This window comes from Eurytemora carolleeae, unplaced genomic scaffold (assembly GCF_000591075.1).
Source record: "Eurytemora carolleeae unplaced genomic scaffold, Eaff_2.0 scaffold836, whole genome shotgun sequence".
Taxonomy (NCBI): Eukaryota; Metazoa; Arthropoda; class Copepoda; order Calanoida; family Temoridae; genus Eurytemora; species Eurytemora carolleeae.
Window position 1 is genome coordinate 94,807 of NW_019397983.1, and position 19,726 is coordinate 114,532.

Here is a 19,726-nt window from a genome sequence, read left to right on the forward strand (position 1 = left end):
GGTATACACAGGTTTAGTGTATTATGAAGCTACCTGTATATATTCTAGTTTGATATTGAATAACAGGATGGGTGTAAACATGATAGCCCAAGGATTATTTTCTTATCAAACTTCCATTTCAGTTTGCACAAGTGCTCATAAATTGTCTGTCTAAAATCATACTGTGAGTTAAAATGTATTAAAAGCAAATAATTTTATTTTTCCAAGCTTTTGATGAAAATGAAATTGACGGAAAGATGTAAATTATATTCATTCCAAGCATAACGTTAAAATGTTTGTGCTTTTTGCTAGCAAACAAAATAAAATTACCAATTTAGCAAGAAAATTGTGTTTAATTATGTCATCTATATACAGAGTTTCACACAAAGGATGGGACTGTAAAGACGACCTAGCTTATTTTTGACAGAAGTTAATAGTTAAGGGAATCATGAATATAAGGAAACAGACAGTGCCGTCGTGTCTGAAGTTTTATCCTTTGTGGGTAACCCTGTAGAATATGGTACATACAGTTATTGACACAAATCGAGGCATTAGAGATCAGGTTCTAAGGCTCTTCTTAACACAGACACAAATTTGCAAATAAACCAATAAACTGATTTATTTCAAACCTACAAATAAAGTAAATACTGTTTTAGTCAAATCAATATTGGTATAAAATAGTTTTTAATGTTTCAGTGGGTAACTTACTAGTTGTTTTTGTCTGGGTAATTAAGGATTGATTTGAGATCAAAGGATGTGATCCGATCAATCTAAATATTTGGATGTTAATTCTGAAAATATAACCCCGGTTGTTTAAGCAGAATTATTCGCGGACTTAAGTATTCACTAGTTAAAATTATTACTATTCAATGATGTCCTTTGACAGAGTACAGAGGTAGTGCCGGAGTATATTCTTTGGTTTGGACTCCTCCAAGATAAGGGGAAGGGTAGTAAAGTCGAGATATTATGCGGGATAAAAGTGGAAAGTAGATTTATGTGCAACAACAGTGAATACAAAAACTGGAAATAATGTCGTCTTTGTTCATTCTTTTAATTAAAATATTGTCAAGACGTTTTTAAATCAAAAAAACTGTATTATTTTCTTTCTAGCTTTTTTTGTTTTCGGTTTATAAAAGCTACAAAATATATATTTTTTTTTCATAAATTTCAGATTATTCAAAATGGAGCCTCCCCAGAAAAGAATTTACAAGCTTGCTGTCATGGGTAAGCTCTCGGTAGTTATTAAAAAATATAAAAACAATATTAAAGAAAGTTTGCAATTGTTGAAACTGATTTTCATGAAAATGTTCAGAAATCAGAACTTGTGTTGTGAATCTTCGGATATAGATAAGTTTCCTATTGGATACCGATATCATACTGAACTTTTGTGCTGTAAATCAGAATCGATCATTGAAAACCTAAACATTAATCTAATCCCTTTTCAATATCACGTATTGGTCATCCCTGCAGTCTGCACCGGGATTACTTTAATTCATTGGTCATTGGATTACTTTAATTCAGGGATTAAGCATTGATCCTCAAGTTTAAAAGAAACTTTAAAATTATTTTCGCTGCCAATTATAAAATACTCAGTGACATTTTATAATTAAAATAAAAAATAAGATGACGAGAATTCCACTGTTTCCTGGTTCTCACTATATAGAGATGAAGACGGATGGAATATATTAAGAAACAGAATCAAACTAAATTTGAAATAAAAAAAATGTTTTGTTAACGTCAAATTAATTCGTCATTAAATAATTGATTATCAATAATATATTATTGCATAAATCAAATTAGGTTTGTTGTAATGTAATCTCATCTAGTAACGTAAATTTAAAAGGACTGAGAACATAATATACCAATTACTCTTCATTCCAAAAGTCTGATTCACTTGTAGTACCCTTTAAAAGTCCGATTTACCTATAGTAACCAATAAAAGTCCGATTTACCTATAGTACCCTTTAAAAGTCCGATTTACCTATAGTACCCAATAAAAGTCTGATTCACCTATAGTACCCAATAAAAGTCCGATTTACCTATAGTACCCTTTAAAAGTCCGATTTACCTATAGTACCCAATAAAAGTCCGATTTAACTATAGTACCCAATAAAAGTCCGATTTACCTATAGTACCCAATAAAAGTCCGATTTNCCCCCCCCCTCTAAATCCCATGTTTGATGTCCAAATATGACAAATGATACACCATTGGAAAGCTCTTGTGCTCTTCTTTTAGAATCTGCAAAAAATTTGCAAATATGCAAAAATTGAATTTTTTATCGCAAAATCCAGTTATATATTAAAAATGTTTACAAGAAAAAAATTGTCCAACAAATGAAAAATTATACATTTTTGAAAAGCCCTTGACAATGCAATATGCAAAAATTTTTGCAAAATTTTAGATAACCTGAATTTTAATCAAGAAAAACTAAAAATGTGCAAATTTTCTTTGACAGGTTGTTTGCAAAAAAATTGCAATTTATTTTCGCCAAACTTGTGAAATTCGTTTCCTTATGTCAAAGGCTTTCCAAAAAGTTAAATTTCATCAAAATCTGACAAGTGAAAGTGGGTCAAAACAAAGATTTAGTTTGTTACAGGAAAAAGCAGTCATTCAGGTAGTATGCCTGAGGACTTAGGCAGTTAGTATTAAAGCCCGGTTTTAGGTCTAAAGAGAGGGCTTTGGGTATTTAGGAAAAAATAGAAAATTTCAGCAGCCTCAGACCAATACTTTTTGAGTAAAAAAAAACTACAGGGGGTGGGGGTCAAATTGACCCCCCCCCCCAGCAGGAATAGGGTTAAAAGTCTGATTCACATATAGTACCCTTTAATAGTCCGATTCACCTATAAGTACCCTTTAAAAGTCCGATTCACCATAGTACCCTTTAAAAGTTTGATTCGCCTATAGTTCCCTTTAAAAGTCAGATTCACCTATAGTACCCTTTAAAAGTCTGATTCACCTATAGTACCCTTTAAAAGTCTGATTAACCTAAAGTACCCTTTAAAAGTCTGATTCATGCAATAGTACCCTTTAAAAGTCTGATTCACCTATAGAACCCTTTAAAATTCTGATTCACCTGTAGTACCCTTTAAATGTTTGATTCACCTATAGTACCCTTTAAAAGTCAGATTCACCTGTAGTACCCTTTAAAAGTCAGATTCACCTGTAGTACCCTTTAAAAGTCAGATTCACCTGTAGTACCCTTTAAAAGTCAGATTCACCCTTTAAAAGTCAGATTCACCTGTAGTACCCTTTAAAAGTCAGATTCACCTGTAGTACCCTTTAAAAGTATGATTCTCCTACAGAACACTTTAATAGTCATTGTTTGAACAATTCTTGATTTTCCGCATAATAATCTTATTGATTGTAATTGTTGTTTCTTTTTCAAAGAGACAAGAAAATAAGGTAAGTTCGCGAAATTTAAAGTGGCAATCTATAAATTTATCTCATATATCTCTGTACAAAGGTTATAAGGGTACCGTTCAAATTCGTGCGTGCCCTCTTTGAAATTACGCTTACAGTCCTTTAATAATGAAACTTGGGAAACCTGTAATCCAATTATAAAGAGTCTCCTTCAGTTCTTTGAATTTTATTTTTGTTTATTCAATTAGAGACTGTATATAACCAATAAATAAGAAGAAAAAAAAAAATTTAATAGATAATTGGTCTCGGTGTTTTACTTAATCAATGAAGTGTGGGGGTGGGGTCATAGGAAAGGTAAGATGAGGGGGGGGGGGTCAGAGGAAAGGTGGATGAGGAGGGTGGGGCACAGTGGGGTATTATAGGGGGGTCATTTCCAATATTTTTTGAAGTCTCTAAATTGTTTAAATGTTATTTCATTGAAAACCCTTAAAGTAGGATTTTTCAATACGCTACTCTGACTACTCTGCGGCTGGAGACCTTACATCTGATTTGCATGCAGGATGTCAGAATCTATTTACATATTTAGATTATTTCGAAACCCCTTTGTTTTTTTGTGCTTTTACTATAAAATATGTTTTTCTTCCAAAATAATCGCTGTAACAAAGACGACATCTAAATATATTGCGGGATTACAAATCCATTCTTAAGAAATTTATGAACGGGAAAAGTAACTATAAATTGAAATCATTATAAATCAATGCATGCTACAATTAACACAATGTTTGTAAATGAAAAGATTATCAGAATATAAGTTTGTCCATTCTCACCATGAAACACAAGAAAAATGCATTTAAAGAAGAGTATTGTGACAGTCACCCCCTCATGACCCCATTAAATGCCCCACAGTGCGGGGTCAGAGGAAAGGTGGGTGAGGGGGGAGGGGTTGATTTCCAGAGATTGATGATAAAAATAAATCCATGTATGCATGTTAAATATAGAAATTAATTCTGTATAAAGTGGTGATATGTCCGTTTATCTGTTTGTCATTGTGTTCGATTATTACCCATAAAACCCCTTGGTTGATTTGATTGGTCAACTCGGTAAAACCACGGGAATGTTATTAGCTTGGTTAAATCGTTATAGGTTGTCTTGTTTAGGGAAAACTATAAATTCAATTCAAAGTAGGGTTTCCAAGCTGACTGGTTACTGAAGTAATTTAATTTTATAATCAAACTGCCATTGTTCAGTCGATACATGTATTTCTTGAGGGTTAACGGAAAGGTCAATGTAATTTTAAGCGACCACACAATAAAGGAGGTGCATTCCTGATTCACAACGGAACCCTTAATTACATCTTCATTCGAGGAAAAATAAGACAGATATCGTAGTTTCCTTTTTTTAAAGGTGTAGCAATATTTAATATGTACGTTAGATTATGTTTTATTGAAAAAATCTCTGTATAATAAACGATCGAAATGAAGATCAATACAAAATCGATATATATATATATAAAGAAACTGATATTTTGAAGCAATTAAGTGCTTAATCCGTGGAAAAGTCTCGTATTTTCTGGACGGATGTAATGTATTTAGAAGAAGTAAAAATTAATCCAACGAATCAGATGGTAAATTATCCATGAAGGGATAAGTAATTTCCCTTCAATAATATTATACATGAAGGGATTTATAATCCTTCAATGATATTATCCATGAAGGGATTAATAATCCTTCAATGATATTATACATGAAGGGATTAATAATCCTTCAATGATATTATACATGAAGGGATTAATAATTCTTCAATGATATTATCCATGAAGGTATTAATAATCCCCCTTAAATAATATTGTCCATGAAGGGATTAATAATCCCCCTTAAATAATATTGTCCATGAAGGGATTAATAATCCCCCCTTCAATAATATTGTCCATGAAGGTATTAATAATCCCCCCTTCAATGACATTATACATGAAGGGATTAATAATTCCCCTTCAATTATATTGTCCATGAAGGTATTAATAATCCCCCCTTCAATAATATTTTCCATGAAGGGATTAATAATCCTTCAATGATATTATCCATGAAGGGATTAATAATCCTTCAATGATATTGTCCATGAAGGGATTAATAATCCCCCCTTCAATAATATTATCCATGAAGGGATTAATAATCCTTCAATGATATTGTCCATGAAGGGATTAATAATCCCCCCTTCAATAATATTGTCCATGAAGGGATTAATAATCCTTCAATGATATTATCCATGAAGGGATTAATAATCCTTCAATGATATTGTCAATGAAGGTATTAATAATCCCCCCTTCAATGATATTATCCCATGGAGGGACTAATAATTCCCCTTCAAAAATATTATCCATAAAGGGATTATATCCCTCCTTCAATGATATTATCCATGAAGGGATTAATAATCCTTCAATGATATTATCCATGAAGGTATTAATAATCCCCCCTTCAATGATATTATCCCATGGAGGGACTAATAATTCCCCTTCAAAAATATTATCCATAAAGGGATTATATCCCTCCTTCAATTATATTGTCCATGGAGGGATTAATAAACCACCTGTATTATATAGGGTGTCCCAACAAACTGATATTCAATGCATGGGAAAGAAAGTATAAAAACGAGGCTGTACGTCTGACAAGCTTTTTATAAAGTGGTCTACCTTTCTTGTATCTTAAAAATTGACGAAGATATAAGATATAAAGACAATTTTGATTTATTAAATAAATTGAAATTTGTACAAATTTTGCAATCCGTCAATTTTTAAGATACAAAAATGGTAGACCTCTGGCTGGCAGACCCCTAGAGATGATAGATCTAATTTTGAAAATCTCAAGACCAGGCGTTTTCGATATTTAGATGTGTAAACTGGAATACTGTAATTATTGTGTTCATGAAAAAATGCCACATGGATCGAAGACGATGTGAAAGTCGTCACTTAATTCCCATGTTAATTAAAACACCCTGTACGTTTACAGGAGGAGGAGGAGTTGGAAAATCCTGTTTAACCACCAGAATGCTTCACAATAAATATATGGTAACTATAATTTAGGATAAATTAAAGGGAGTGCTCACTAATTACTAAAATGAGGTATGAAATAAACCAAAAAAAACCTACTGATTACAACCCAGTTTTATTTCCGAAAAGAAAATGCTGTAGTTAAACAAACATTTTTCCGGCCTCAGCTATCTATATAATAAAGCTATTCTCTCATGTATTTTTTTAAGCGGTTCTAAATGTAATGGGCAACGCCGGGAACTTATTTTATATGCTTTATGTTATTGTTCAGATATGAAAGCAATTTGTATTGATTAAATAATTGAAATAGAGTTTATCCTAAAACCATATTTAATATTTTATGCACATCCCTTTTCTCAGTGACACATTATCATTATTAAGCTATGCAACTTCTCATAAAGAAAGTATTTATGTATATTTAATTACTGTTTTGAGACCATATTTTATGAATTGCGAGAAGTCGTTGAACTATGTTGAAGAGACAATTCAATTACTGTATTTAAATTTAACTTTAATTCGGTGATTCAAGTTGAATTAGTTAAACCGGCTGGCACTAAGCAGTTCAGCAATCTTTTTTCAATTCATAAAATTCCGTCCCAGACTATTCCATAGAATTGAACTGTCAGCGTTTATACAGATCAGTTCACAGTCACAGTCTCAACATGTACTATTCTATATTTCTTGAATATTTTGTTTTAGCAAGTTCTGTTCAGTTTGTTGGGATAAAACCTGAAGCAAAATATCCCCAAAATGTAGCAAAATAATAGTTTCCTATATAATTATAAAATATTATTTTAAGTGCATATTTTATTTTATTTATTTATTTATTTTATTTGACGGAGAGATTGGAAAAGTATGAATGCAGTGTTTTCAGAGATTGATGGGTTTAAGTTGCTAAAACAGTAGTTGAACGTGTCGTGTCTAGTTTAGTTACCTTTCTCTCATTCATAAATGATATCTACGAGAAAATACAGTAAGACCTATAATAATGTAGAATTGAAAGACGAATGTTAGACATTGTGTGCACTTTGCAGTTTACACGGACCCATACTACAGTTTAAACTAAAACTTAGGAGACATCGGCAGAAGTTATAAAATGTCGTTTTCTACAGCTACTGATAATGGAATGCTGCAGATATTCTGTTTTTTAATTGAATAATTACATGGAGCTCTTCAACACTGTTGCCGCATATTTCATGGCTATTTATTTATTTTTTTTCAATTACTATGATTTAGATGTGATTAATCATATAAGAGTATAAACCCCATTAAAAAATTGTCAAGATAACATTTCATAAATTCTGTCCAAGCCTCCGAAGTTCTGGGCTAAACTGTTCTTGATGAGTTGACCTTCAAGCTACTGGTGAAGCTATTTGCTCTTTTTAAATGTCGTCGTCCTATTTAACAGTTTTATGGGTCTGACTGTACTAGCATGAGTTTAGGAGACGTATGATCCAACTATAGAGGATTTCTACTATAAAGAGAACTTTATGGTTGATGGTGAACCTACAAATATGGAAATACTGGATACAGCTGGACAAGTAAGATATCCAATTCATCCTGAAAATTTAAGAAATTTTTTTTTACCTTTAAAACATTAATGATGTAACTTTAAGTGGCCTTCCGGTATTTGATTAATGAATGTTGAAGGATTCGATGATTACGTAATAACTGAAATGATAAATATGTTATGTAGTGAGTAAAAATCAATGTTTTCTATTTGTGCATAATTTTGCATATTTTTTCTCTTTTCTTCTGGAAACCTGTATTTTCAAAAAAAAATTTATTTAAACAAATTTTAACTACACCATTTATATATGTATATAAATCTTTGTGTGTGAATAAATCTTTATAATAATAATAATTTACACCAGCATCCTACACATGCTTTGTTTCTGCAAAATAGTTTTCTATCCGGGTAAAGATTAATTCCATCTGCACCTTCGACTATTAAACTAAACCTATCGGAATCAAGCAGCAGAGACACCGAAGAAAATTGTCAGAAGTTTCCAAAATTGAATTACAATTATAACTTTATTTTTGTAACTCAGAAAACGCCATTATCTGTAAATAAATACAGAGTAATGCTTTAAATTTAGTCAACGATTCCTTTAAGGATAATGTGATCGGGACCCGGGATCAGTATTATAAGAATGCCGAGGGATTCCTCTTCGTGTACTCTGTATCAGACAGGTAGAACCAAGGAATATATACCAGGCATTGTAGCTTTGTGTACTCTGTATCAGACAGGTAAAACCAAGGAATATATACCAGGCATTGTAGCTTTGTGTACTCTGTATCAGACAGGTAAAACCAAGGAATATATACCAGGCATTGTAGCTTTGAGTACTCTGTATCAGACAGGTAGAACCAAGGAATATATACCAGGAAAAGACAGGGAGAACCAAGGAATATATATACCAGGAAAAGACAGGTAGAACCAAGGAATATATACCATGAAAAGACAGGTAAAACCAAGAAATATATATACCAGGAAAAGACAGGTAGAACCAAGGAATATATAACAGGAACTAAAAATATAGCTCCGTGTACTCTGTATGTGAAAGGTAGAACCAAGGAATATATAACGGGAACTAACAATATAGCTCCGTGTATTCTATATCAGACGGTTAGAACCAAGGAATATATACCAGGAATTACCATAGCTCTGTGTACTATGTATCAGACATGTAGAACCAANATCGTTTTTCTGAAAATGATCGTTTTCAAAAACGATTGTTCTTCGTTTTCTAACAGTTCAAAACGAGTGGGTTGTTTTAAAAACGATCGTTTTTTTGAGAAAACGAAACGATCGTTTTTAAAAATGATCGTTTAACGAAGCAAAAAACGATCGTTAAACGATCGTTTTCAAAAACGATTACCAACCCTACCAGGAACTAACATAGCTTTGTGTACTCTGCAGGCACATATATATATATAATTGGGTATATATAAAAATTGTACTGCAAATTTATTTTGTAAAGAAAAATTTGGGGATCCCTGATTTGTACTTCTTATATAAGACACATGTTATATACTTAATCTTAATAATTGATTAAAACAGTTTGGTCCTGTCTATCAAAACTAATCAAACATAAATATTATTCTTATTCTTCTTTTTACTATTTTGTCGGTGGATGCGTTTTAAAGGAAAATGTATAAAAAGACAACTCTAGTTAAAAATTGTTAAATTACAGACCATAAACGAGTTTGAATTCGAATTGAAGAAACCGAGCGCATCTCGCCCTGGTTCGTCCTGGGTGAAAGAGATATAATATGAATTTATTATGCTGGTAAATGAAAAATAGTTAAAATAAAAAGTACTTTTTTAACAAGGATGAATGCTTATCAAGAGATGATGAAAATTTATTTTCAGAATTGTAATAATTAAACTACTCTAATTTTACTGTAAGTAATTAGAAATAAAAAATTAAAAGATTAATCTCTAAAATCTGATTAACTAAAAACAATCATTCTCTGACCCATGCTGTCTCATTAACCTTAAATAAGCTGGAAGGTTGGGAGGGCGTTTGGTGCCCCCACCCCTTTGATTTTCTTTGCCCTTTTTTGTCATTTAAAACCTTAAAGTTTGCGGTCTAATTTTTTTGTTTGGTAAGCGGACCTCAATAAATGTGGCTTTAAACATGAGAAACTTCATATCTTTAATCTAGAGCCCTTTTCACTAGTTTATACATAGATTCAGACCTTCTAGCCTTTATTATGTTTATTACTCTCTTTCGACAAACGCTGTGTTTTTTAAGAACTTTTGTATCAGATTTTTTCTTCTACAGTCGTTGTCGTATATATCAATAAAATGAAGACGACTTTGTAGTTTAATTTTGATTTTTTACCAAGCTTTCAAACAGCAGAAACAATTAAACATTTTAACAAAGAGAAGTTGTCAATTATCTCTTTGTTTTTTTATATAGGGATCAAAGTAATATTAATAAAAATAATAAAAGTCGTTTTCATTGCATTGCGATAATCGCCGACCCACTGTATATTGCCAATGTGTTTGTAAGACATCTTTATAAATGTATATATTTGATTCTATTAGATCTGTAAACTAGGTTGTTTCCACCTTATTAACTATGTCTAATTAGACCTTCTTTAGAAATATTTTGTTATATTCTTAAATGTCTTCCTTATCCATTTAAAATGGAAAAATCAGCATCGTCAAACTCCATTTCCACTCCTTTTCTACTGTTAATTTTCAATCAAATATAGTTTTTCTATTTATTTGATTTTCAATCTAATAAAGCTTGCATATTATTTTTAAGTTTAAGTATGAAGGATGTAGAGGATAGAATACAAGGAATGAAAACAGCCAGGGTGAGTAGACATTTACAAATTTTAATTCATTAGGTGTAATTGATGTCGGTATCAAATAAATCTGTTCAGGCCCATTGCTTCCATGAAGAAAGGGTTGAACAATCTTAATTGTTTTTTGACTATTTTTATCCGTTCTTGTATAAACATTTTCTATGATTTTCAGGTTAAAGAGAGTGCTCCCGAAAAATGAAAGTTGGTATAGGCTTACGACGAAAAATGTTCGATGCTGATCGCTGCTAATTTTACTTTTATCTGTTGCATCTATTAGGAGAAAATTGTTAAAAACAAATCATACCAAAGAACGTACCGTCCATACAAATTCATAAGCTGCAATATTAGACTCGGATCATAAAAAAATAAATTTATTTCCAAAACATCATTTAGATATCGCAATCTATAATAATAGATTATTTTTCGACGCATCAGTAAAAAGTTGATATTTCATAAAAAAAAAAATTTTTATCAATATTTTGTCTTTACGGCTGGCGCTGGATTTTCGAGCATTTCCAGAAAATATGAAAATGTTGTTTTCATTATCAAAAATCCTCGAAACAGGAATGAATGTGTTCAAAAGTAACATATCTCCCCCTAACCCTTCAGTCTCCCCCTAACCCTGCTAGCAACAACACATCTCTGTGACTCTCTCTATCCTAGCCTGATTCCAGCTGACCCAGCTAGCTGTTGCTATGGCGGGGAGTTTAAAACATAAACAATGAGAATTACACATAAACTCTTGGAGTTGTATAGGGAAGGAGTGGATCTAGTACTGGATATCAAGCTTAACCTGTGGACTAAAGATGGAGAAGAATTTTTCTCATTTTCTAGAGTTTCTCGACCCGTCAACAGGAGAAGGAGAAGAAACAGAGGTAAACATTGCAAACCCAGTTTTTACTTTCTGTGAAGAAAAAGATTGTACAGTTTGCCCAGTTAGACACAACGCAATTAGAGCATATGAAAAAGTAGACAACCAAATTAAATATCAGTTGGTTAATAACTACAGGAAGTTCTGTTGTTTCTCAGCAATGGATGACGAGGGAGTCAGCTGCAAAAAATTTTACTGGCATTTAAAGTCTAATATGTGTCTATCATATGAATCATTTATATAGAAAATAAATAATGTAGTTTTTCCATTTATGAAAGTTGTAATTGTAATATCTTAATCTCTGCTCAAAATAAATATTTAGATCTAAAAAAAATAAAAAAATAAAAAAATATTATGAAATTTCAACTTTATACGAATGCATCAAAACATAATCCATGATTATAGTTTGTGATAACTGAATGATTTGTTTGGATTTAAATTGATTTGTTTCCAATCCTAGTCTAATATTGTAACTTTCTGAATTTGTATGGATGCTACGTTCTTAATTATAAGTCGTTTTTAACAATTTTCTCCTTATAGACGCAACAGATAGAAGTAAGATAAATAGCAATATAGAATATAGAATATTTTTCGACGTAAGCCTATACCCCCTTTCATTTTTTGTGAACACTCCCTTTAAAAGATATAAATATGTTACGTGTCCAATTTTAATCGATCTTCAATTTGTAAATTTGTAAATATTTTAATGTGAACCTAACCAAGGGTTCTAAATGTGTATTGTGTATATAGTATCGCACAGTTCATTGCTCCCAAGCAGAGAAATAAAGCCAAACTAATGCAATCCAAGAATAAAGCCAAACAATCCAGACCTAATTCAAAAAGGATATTGAACCCCAGTATGTTTGTAGCCTTAGTATGTATAACGTGGTTGGACCCTCTAGGCTATTGAACCCTTTCTTATCTGGTAGATATCAAGTTGATATGGTTTAAACGGTGGAGCTAGGGGAGGATCGATGTTGGAGAAAGGAGTGAAACGGCATTTATCTAGCCGGGGAAGAAAGCAGTGTCATTGACCATGTTATGCCCCAAATCCTGGGCAGTTCTAACAAATTATCTGATCAGAAGGTTCAAATGAAAATATTTGCCTCAGGCGAATGTTGCATTGATTTAAATCAACTTTAGTTGGTCCAACACTTATCATTTGTATTGTTATAATGTAAATTTAGCTTGTGTGCAACCATGCTTTGATATTCCACTCAATCTTGGCTTTTTATTACTGAATTAATTTCAAGTCTATATGGTGACATACCCATATTTTCGAGTACACCCTCGAAAGTTCATTCAAGCCAGATTGTTTTGTTTAACATAGAATCTAGACATCTGTGTGTATCGATTCAACACTAATCAGTAAACAAAGACAACTAACGAGTACACTGCCAGGAAAACAACAGCGGTATTTGGGTTTTAATAAAATAAAAAGTTCAACAGAGCCTGTCCACCCTGGAAGCATGGAGGCAACAGAGGCTGAGTATCTGGCCTGGTTACTGCTCTAGCAAGTGTAACAAGCCCTGGTTAACCCTAATGATTTAATTGTAGCAGAGTCAAAAAAGTTGGAAGCAGCCCTGACCTCGGAGAAGTACAGATCACAAAAAAAGTTTAAGAAGACTGATTTCACAGAACCAGGCAGAAACCCAAATCCTAGAAGCACAGCAAACTCAAGAATTGCGGTAGACTGGATTGACTCCACCATTGAAGTCAAGGAATCATTTGTCAAGTTCCTGTTTAGTAAAATTGTTGGAGTGATGAACTCAAAATAGACGGCTTAGTCTATGGTTAAATTAGAGCAGTCTGCTGTGCGTAATGGAATTTGTGAATCAAAGAAATTGAGGTTCAAAATCCTCACGAGTACATTGCTCATGTTAGCAAACTCAGACTCACAAAGAAAATGGGAGAACGAGATCTGCATCAAATTTTTCTATTACCAAGACTACCTAAAGAAGCTGTGATGCAGTTAGAGGACAAGCTATCAGGTATCAATTTACCATGTAAAGTAAATAAAAGTTTGGTTGACAAATTCTATGAAGACATCAACCATGATCAGACCAGGATCAGAGGAGCAACAGAAGTTCGCCAGAGCAAGACTTCAACCGCCATTTTGATCTGGATGAGATTGGAGAAGGAGAACTAACCCAGATGTTACAAGATGAGAGGATTTTAGAGGATCAAGGGACCTCTGCAGCCTCACAAGAAATAAAACAGAGAATTTAACCCGAGACACAAAAAGAATCAAGATCAGAACTTGGGATTACAGAAAAAAACATATTCAACAGCAACAGGTTCATCAAGTTCAGGAAGTAGAAGATCTGGAAGATTAACCAAGACAGTAGAAAAATGTGTTCTCTCTACAGGACTGAGGACACCGAAGACCAATTGACTCGTCCAGGAGTGCCTTCAGTGCCCAAAACATTGATGAAATCAGTTTCCTCAATTGTGGGAACCATGAAATCACTATTCAGTGAAGCATGGAAGAAAACTCTTTAACCCGTAGGTCCCCCAAGAACGAAGAAAAGGAGTACATCAAAGGAGAGCAAAGCATCAACCATGATTAGAGTATCATCTCTGGAAAAGATAAAACAGACAGGGAGTATCACAATTGATAAGTCAGTTGTTGATAATAAGTCAGGATACACAGTAGAAAGTAGGTCAGGAAGAAGGCCAAGAAGTAGACCAGGAAGTAGGACAGGAAGTATAAACAGATGGGAGAGTAGTTTATGGACTGAAAAGGAAGACGACAATGGAAAGGAGTGAAACGGTATTTATCTAGCCAGGAAGGAATGCAGTATCATCTAGGGCTGGGCATGTTCCGACTTTTTTGAAATTGTTCCATTCCGTTCTTGAACAAGGGCCTTCACATAGATCCTTCCATTTTCATTCCTTTTTTCAATTGTTCCGTTTTCATTCCGTACTGTCCCGTTCCGTTCCATTCTGGGTAGAATAATGGTCATTCTGGTCTGTTCCATTCTTGACGTTCTTAGTCAAAGAATGGTTCCATCCCCCCGTTTTGTTCTTAGTCAAGAACGTTTCCATCCCCCATTCTGTTCTTACTAAAGAACGATTCCATCCAAGACAAAAAAATTTTAGATAAAGAGTTAAAAAGTAAAAAAATTACGAGTTTATAATAAAATATACTTTAAATTATATATTCTAAATTTAGGGTTAAAAGAATAAGCTTAGATAATTTCTGGGCCGAGAAATGTATAATTTAGTGAGAGCGGGGGGAGGGGTGGGAGTCCTAAAATCCTTAATATGTAAAACTAGCTGAAGGGCCTGGCGTTGCCCATGAAAAAAAATTTCGATTTTTTTAGCCTAAAACACCCATGAGTGTCCAAAAAAAATTTCAGCCCAATCGGTCCAGCCATATGGCCGGCTATATGCAACATATATAAATAGGAATGTCTTGTTTTATTATATAGATATACAGAAGTTAAAGTGAAACCAACATTTTTAAGAATGCCTTCTATGAATCTGTTCTTTTTTCGGAATGACTGGAGCATTCTTAATCGTTCCATTTGTTCTTGTGAAAGAATGATTGTTCCTCAGGAACAACGCCCAGCCCTAGTATCATCGGCCATATCATCCCCAAATCCCCCAAGACCTCAGCAGTTAGCACAAAGTATCTGATCAGAAGAGTCACATATAAATATATTTGCCTCAGGTTATATAAACTTTACTTGATCCAACACTAATCGTTTGTATCGTTATTATGTAAATATAGTTTTGTGCAATGATGCTTCGTTATTCCACTCAATCTTGGCTTTTTACTATTGAAACGTAATAATTTAAAATGTTGCTTATAATAATTTCAAAGCATCATCATGTCAAACAAAAGCAAATTTAGGGGGAGAAGGAGGGGGGACAAGAGAGGTTTACATCAAAAACTAAAAAACTTAAGAAGGAAAGGAAAATGTGTCTTTGCCACAAAAGAAAATTTCTAATTGCTCTATATCTTTGCAATCTAATTATGTAAACCCGTGATATTTCATAAATAGATTATTTGATCTATCAGAATTCTTATTTTGAAATATCTAAGGTCCAAAACATTCCTTAGAACAAAAATTGTTAAGAAAAGAACCATTTTAGGTTTTCATTTTTAACTGTAAATATATATAAGTGAAATTATTACATATTATCATTTATATTCTATACCTTTTTTATCTTATACTAGTTACTCCAGCAGTTTACCCGCATTTGAACGATTTTACCGGGAAACTAAATTTTCGCTATTAAAGCCGACCCACTCAAATTAAACTCTTAAACCCAAGCTAAAAACATATTCTCGTGGGTCTCTTGAATTCCCCAATAATAATTTGAGGCAAATATTGGTCCAGAGGTTTTTGAGTTATGATCGGACAAACAAACAAACAGACACCCAAACAGAGATTAAACCTTTAAATATAAAGAAGATATTCTATTTAGGGTATACCAGACAATACTGAGTTACCACCAACAATAATAATTGGAAATAAATGTGATCTCCCAACTGCTGACGATCAATCCAAAGGTAAACGATCTCCCAACTGCAGAAGATCAATCCAAAGGTAAATGATCTCCCAACTACTGATAATCAATCCAAAGGTAAATGATCTCCCAACTAATGAGGTCAATCCAGAGGTAAATGATCTCCCAACTGCAGGCGATTTACCCAATTATAAATGATCTCCCAATGCTGACGATCAATCCAAAGGTACATGATCTCCCAACTGCTGAAGATCAATCCAAAGGTAAACGATCTCCCAACTAATGAGATCAATCCAGAGGTAAATATTATCTCCCAACTGCTAAAGATCAATCCAAAGGTAATTGATCTCCCAACTTCTGACAATCAGATCCAAGGTGAATTATCTCCCAACTAATGAAGATTAATCCAAAGGTGGATGATCTCCCAACTACAGAAGATCAAACCCAAGGTATATGATCTCTCAACTGCTGAATATCAATCCAAATGTGAATAAATGATCTCCCAACTTCTGAAGATCAATCCAAAGATAAATGATCTCCGAACTACAGACGATCAATCCAAAAGTGAATGATTTCCCAACTGCTGGCGATCAATCGAAATGTAAATGATCTCCCAACTGCTGAAGATCTATCATAATGTAAATGATCTCTCGACTGCTGAAGATCAATCCAAAAGTGAATGATCTGCAAACTGCTGGCGATCAATCCCAATGTAAATGATCTCCCAACTGCTGAAGATCTACCAAAATGTAAATGATCTTCCGATGGCTGAAGATCAATCCAAAGGTAAATGATCTCCCAACTGCTGACGATCACTCCAAATGTAAATTATCTCCCAACTGCTGAAGATTTATCCAAATGTAAATGATCTCCCGACTGCTGAAGATCAATTCAAAGGTAAACGATCTCCCAACTGCTGAAGATCAATCCAAAGGTAAATGATTTCCCATCTGCTGAAGATCAATCCAAAGGTAAATGATCTCCCAACTGCTAAAGATCAATTTAAAGGTAAATGATCTCCCAACTGCTAAAGATCAATCCAAATGTGAATTATCTCCCAACTGCTGAAGATCAATCCAAAGGTAAATGAAATCCTGAAACTTTTTTTTAACTTTAAGAGTTCATTATAAATCAAACAGACGGTTTTGAAATGTTAATTGTTAAAGAAAAAGTTTCCCATTTTAATGATGTTCACAGATAATAAAAAATGTAAATTTCTTTTTCTTTTCATTAAATTAAAAAGTTGTATTTAATATTAATATTATTTATGATATTTACAAGGTGAAGTAAGAAAGGTTTCACGAAGTGATGGAGAGGTAAAGTATTAAATATTAAATAAATCATAAAAATAAGAAATTAAAAGATGTCAAAATCCCACCTTCTCCATCTCCTTTTGGTTGTTTCGATTTTACTCATCAGAGACTTAAAACAATCTTAAACGTTTTTCTTATCTACTTTAGAATTGAGATGAAAATGTTTAAATACTTAATTTGTTGTTAGCAGAATTGGCGGAAGTATTGAGAAATTTTAAAAATGCAAAACTTTTTTAATCGTTACGTGAGCCAATAGTCGAAAATAATTTTACCTAAAGAACTAAAAAACAACGTTTAAAAAAATGTTCAGCCGTCAATATGATTCCCCCCACCCCCTTTGTTTTTGCGCGATAACTTAAAAAGTTATATTTAAGCTAAGAAGTTTAAATTTAAAAAGTTTTCATGGAGATATATTTGTATTGTTTAAGATAAAAATCAAAGCTTTAGTTAAACTACCTAGGCCCTACTACTGCCTTAAAACATGATTTTTCTACAGTAAACATATCTTTTCTTTTGAGGCACTTTTAGTTTTTGGATTTTAGAATGTAAATGTGACAGCTTTTTGGAAAACTAAAGCTAAAAGCACAAAAAGAACAAAACAAAATTTTTTGGAAACAAATTTCAATACAAATTATAGACACCCTATAATTTTTTTATTTCGATTTTTCTAATAACTTATAGATTCACACATAAATTTTTGGTTTATTTAGTGAATTTGCAAAAATTCGTTAAACTATGCTTCATATCATCTTATCAAATCTTTTTTCAGCCCCAAAGCATTGATCCCCCCCCCCCGGCTATTTTGGGTAAATCAGACATCAGTCGAAATATGGTTAAGTAAACAGTTTAAAATCATCAAAAATTCAAAAGTTTTACTTTTACCTTCATGAAAGGTGGTGACCGGTGGGCGGTTGTATAAATATAATGAAGACGACTTTTGATTTCATATTTGATTTATATCAAGCTTTTAAACAGCATGGATACACAAAATGGAAACGTAGAGAAGATGTCAATCATAATTTAAATCTAACCCTTCCCCCACCAGGATAAAATCAAGAAAAAAAAGCTAAACCATGAGATTGTTCAGGAGCTCGCCAGAAACTATGGAGTATTTTTCGAAGAAACATCTGCCAAAGCAGATATCAACGTGAAAAAGGTTAGACTAACAATTTAAAAGAATGATGTTAATAAGTGGAGCATTGTTCGAACGACAAAAAAAATTCAAAACATCTCTAAAACAATACCCCCCCCCCCCCCCCCCAAAAAAAAGTTGTTGTTAAGTATATATTGAATATTAGCTATAAGCTCTCAAGTAATTTTAACCTTATCAGGATGGACGGGGGGGGGGGGGTTGCAACCTCCCTCTCTATGGAGTTTTCAATAAACTGTGTTCTAAAGTATGAACAGCTAGTGTTTCGAATATGTTAATGTCAAACATTCAGAATTTAGAACAAAATGTTATCTTAAAAGGGGTTCCATTTGTAATTGCGCAAAATTAACTATTCTGAGTATTTTCAAAATGTATCTTGTTGCATATGCCATAACAAATTAATACCAGTGCCTCTGTTGTAATGGATATCAGAAGAATGAATCAAATTGTGTGCATCATTCCGCATGTTTAAAAATAGTTGTGCATTTTTTCAAAGGCTATTGTTTAATTAACATATAAACATATTTATTATTATTATTATTCAAATTTTTAACAAAACTTAGCGAAACCAGTAACATTCATAACTTATTATACATAATGTCACTGACACCATGCAAATGAATAAGTATGCTAAAACTTTTGTTGAATATAAAAAAATATAGTTTTTATTATTTCAGGTTTTCGAGGATATTGTCCGAGAACTGAAAGATCAAGAAAGAAAAATATTGTTCAAACCAAAAAAGAAATCCAAAAAAAGATGCACAATTTGTTGACATAAACCCAGCCAACAAGCTTTATTATTAATTTACAAACATTGTAATAGTTTTTTGGAAATACACTTTAAAATTATTTTTTTTATTCCAAAAATCATTTAGTACAAAAGCCGTCGTATATATCAATGCAACAAAGACGACTTTCAATTTTAATTCTGATTAAAAATTGCAACAGCATGGCCGGATACGCATACATGGAAACGAAGAGAAGGTGTCAATTAAACGCTTCTCTTTGCTTACTTGTAAACTTATAATTGTGTAAAAAGATTGTTAGAAATCAAAACTTAAATAGAAGAAAGTCTATATTGTATTGATTTAAACGCCGACAACTGTAAAAAATTTGTATTTTCTTTTATATTTTGGTTAATTTTCAAAGAACATGATTTTGCAATTATTTAAAGTTAATTCTTTTATTTCAAAAAAAATAATTTACA

At 32.6% G+C, this 19,726-nt stretch overlaps 1 protein-coding gene across 2 annotated transcripts; it reads left to right on the top strand.

Annotated features, from left to right (window-relative positions):
- The first annotated feature begins 1,154 nt into the window (after positions 1-1,154).
- Positions 1,155-19,370, top strand: LOC111716516 (GTPase KRas). 2 transcript variants are annotated; one of them, XM_023491997.1, is made up of 9 exons: positions 1,155-1,203; positions 6,343-6,401; positions 7,826-7,924; positions 8,500-8,576; positions 10,664-10,715; positions 16,015-16,099; positions 17,338-17,372; positions 18,457-18,525; positions 19,197-19,370. In XM_023491997.1, exons 1-9 carry the CDS (start codon positions 1,161-1,163, stop codon positions 19,290-19,292), a joined length of 615 nt encoding a protein of 204 aa, XP_023347765.1. In that variant the 5' UTR covers positions 1,155-1,160; the 3' UTR covers positions 19,293-19,370. The 2 variants fall into 2 exon arrangements, with proteins under 2 accessions (XP_023347765.1, XP_023347766.1); XM_023491998.1 differs by having other exon boundaries at positions 1,171-1,214.
- The last annotated feature ends 356 nt before the right edge of the window (positions 19,371-19,726 follow it).

Bases quoted from the DNA above. Each gene is read 5' to 3' on its own strand.
- LOC111716516 (XM_023491997.1), top strand. From the start codon at position 1,161: ATGGAGCCTCCCCAGAAAAGAATTTACAAGCTTGCTGTCATGG. The intron at 1,204-6,342 runs GTAAGCTCTCGG...GTACGTTTACAG, and splicing joins TTACAAGCTTGCTGTCATGG to GAGGAGGAGGAGTTGGAAAA. The intron at 10,716-16,014 runs GTGAGTAGACAT...TATTCTATTTAG, and splicing joins AAGGAATGAAAACAGCCAGG to GGTATACCAGACAATACTGA.